This window comes from Austrofundulus limnaeus, unplaced genomic scaffold (genome assembly GCF_001266775.1).
Source record: "Austrofundulus limnaeus strain Quisiro unplaced genomic scaffold, Austrofundulus_limnaeus-1.0 Scaffold343, whole genome shotgun sequence".
NCBI classification, from domain to species: domain Eukaryota; kingdom Metazoa; phylum Chordata; class Actinopteri; order Cyprinodontiformes; family Rivulidae; genus Austrofundulus; species Austrofundulus limnaeus.
In genome coordinates, this window is record NW_013952745.1 from 438648 (window position 1) to 439982 (window position 1335).

Below are 1335 nucleotides of genomic sequence, written 5' to 3' on the forward strand. Positions count from 1 at the left end.
CAACAGATGTGTGTGTGTACCTGTCCAGCAGGTGTGTGTATACCTGTCCAGCAGGTGTGTGTATACCTGTCCAGCAGGTGTGTGTATACCCGTCCAGCAGGTGTGTGTGTATACCTGTCCAGCAGGGGTGTGTGTATACCTGTCCAGCAGGTGTGTGTGTATACATGTCCAGCAGGTGTATGTGTGTACCTGTCCAGCAGTGTGTGTGTTTACTTGTCCAGCAGTATGTGTGTTTACTTGTCCAGCAGGTGTGTGTGTGTGTGTGTGTGTGTGTGTGTGTACCTGTCCAGCAGGGAGTGTGTGTTCAGGTAGATGCTGTGTGTGAGCTCCTGTAGTTTCCTCAGGTGGTCTTGTCCTGACATGTGCTCCTGGAACACCTGGACACATCAGAAACGTTGAAACCAAACCAGAGGATTTGAACGAATTCAGACCCAGTAAGACACCTGCACAGGTGTGGTTCTCACCTGAGGAGAGCGACAGGTGAGGTTACACACGTGACAGTGAAGTCCACCTGTCTGTCGCTCTGTGGCTCCAAACTCTCGGCTCTCGCTGCTCCGCTGGATGGTGACCTTCAGTGATCCAACACTCTGTAGCTGCACAAACATGTCTTATTAACACTTTATTATCTAGTTATTAACGTGTCTGATGTTATTACCTAGTTAATACAAATTTAAATATTTTACCTTTTATTAACTATTAAAATGTGAGTTATTGTTTATTGACATGTTAATGACTAGGTTTACTCAGGTTATTATCATTTTAATTAAATAATTAAAAACGTGTTATTGTTTATTAACATGTTAATAACTAGGTATAGTGTAATAAGTTAATAACACAGAAGTACATGTTAATTACTTAATATACGTCTAAGGGTATTAACTTGTTAATAACATAAAAATGTTAAAAACATGTTCTTGTTAATTAACATGTTAATAACTAGGTATTGTGGTAACAACAAGTTAATAACACAGAAGTACACATTAATTACTTAATATACTTCTAAGGGTACTAACTTGTTAATAATATAAAAATGTTGAAAACATTGTTTATTAGCATGCTAATAATAAGTTACAAGGTTAATAACAAGGTAATAACACATAAGTTGGTATTAGTTACTTAATATACATAAGGGTGATTAACTTGTTAATAATAAAAATGTTAAAAATGTGTTGTTTATTAACATGTTAATAACTAGTGTAGTGGTCACCCTGGGTGGAATAAACGTTCCACCTGCCTTTGAACTTGACCACGGAAGGCCTCCTTTAAAGAACAGAACTCTGTTCAATTTTTATGGTCATAACATGTTTTCTTAAACCATTAAGGGACATTTTATTT

At 37.4% G+C, this 1335-nt stretch overlaps 1 protein-coding gene across 1 annotated transcript in view; it reads right to left on the reverse strand.

Annotated features, from left to right (window-relative positions):
- The window catches only part of ciz1b (cdkn1a interacting zinc finger protein 1b), a gene marked incomplete in the record, with an annotated part of 9584 nt that overhangs the window by 5279 nt on the left and 2970 nt on the right, over positions 1-1335 (reverse strand). Inside the window, 2 exon segments of the mRNA XM_014022812.1 lie at positions 283-377; positions 465-593. Coding sequence (XP_013878266.1) covers positions 283-377; positions 465-593 — 224 coding nt within the window.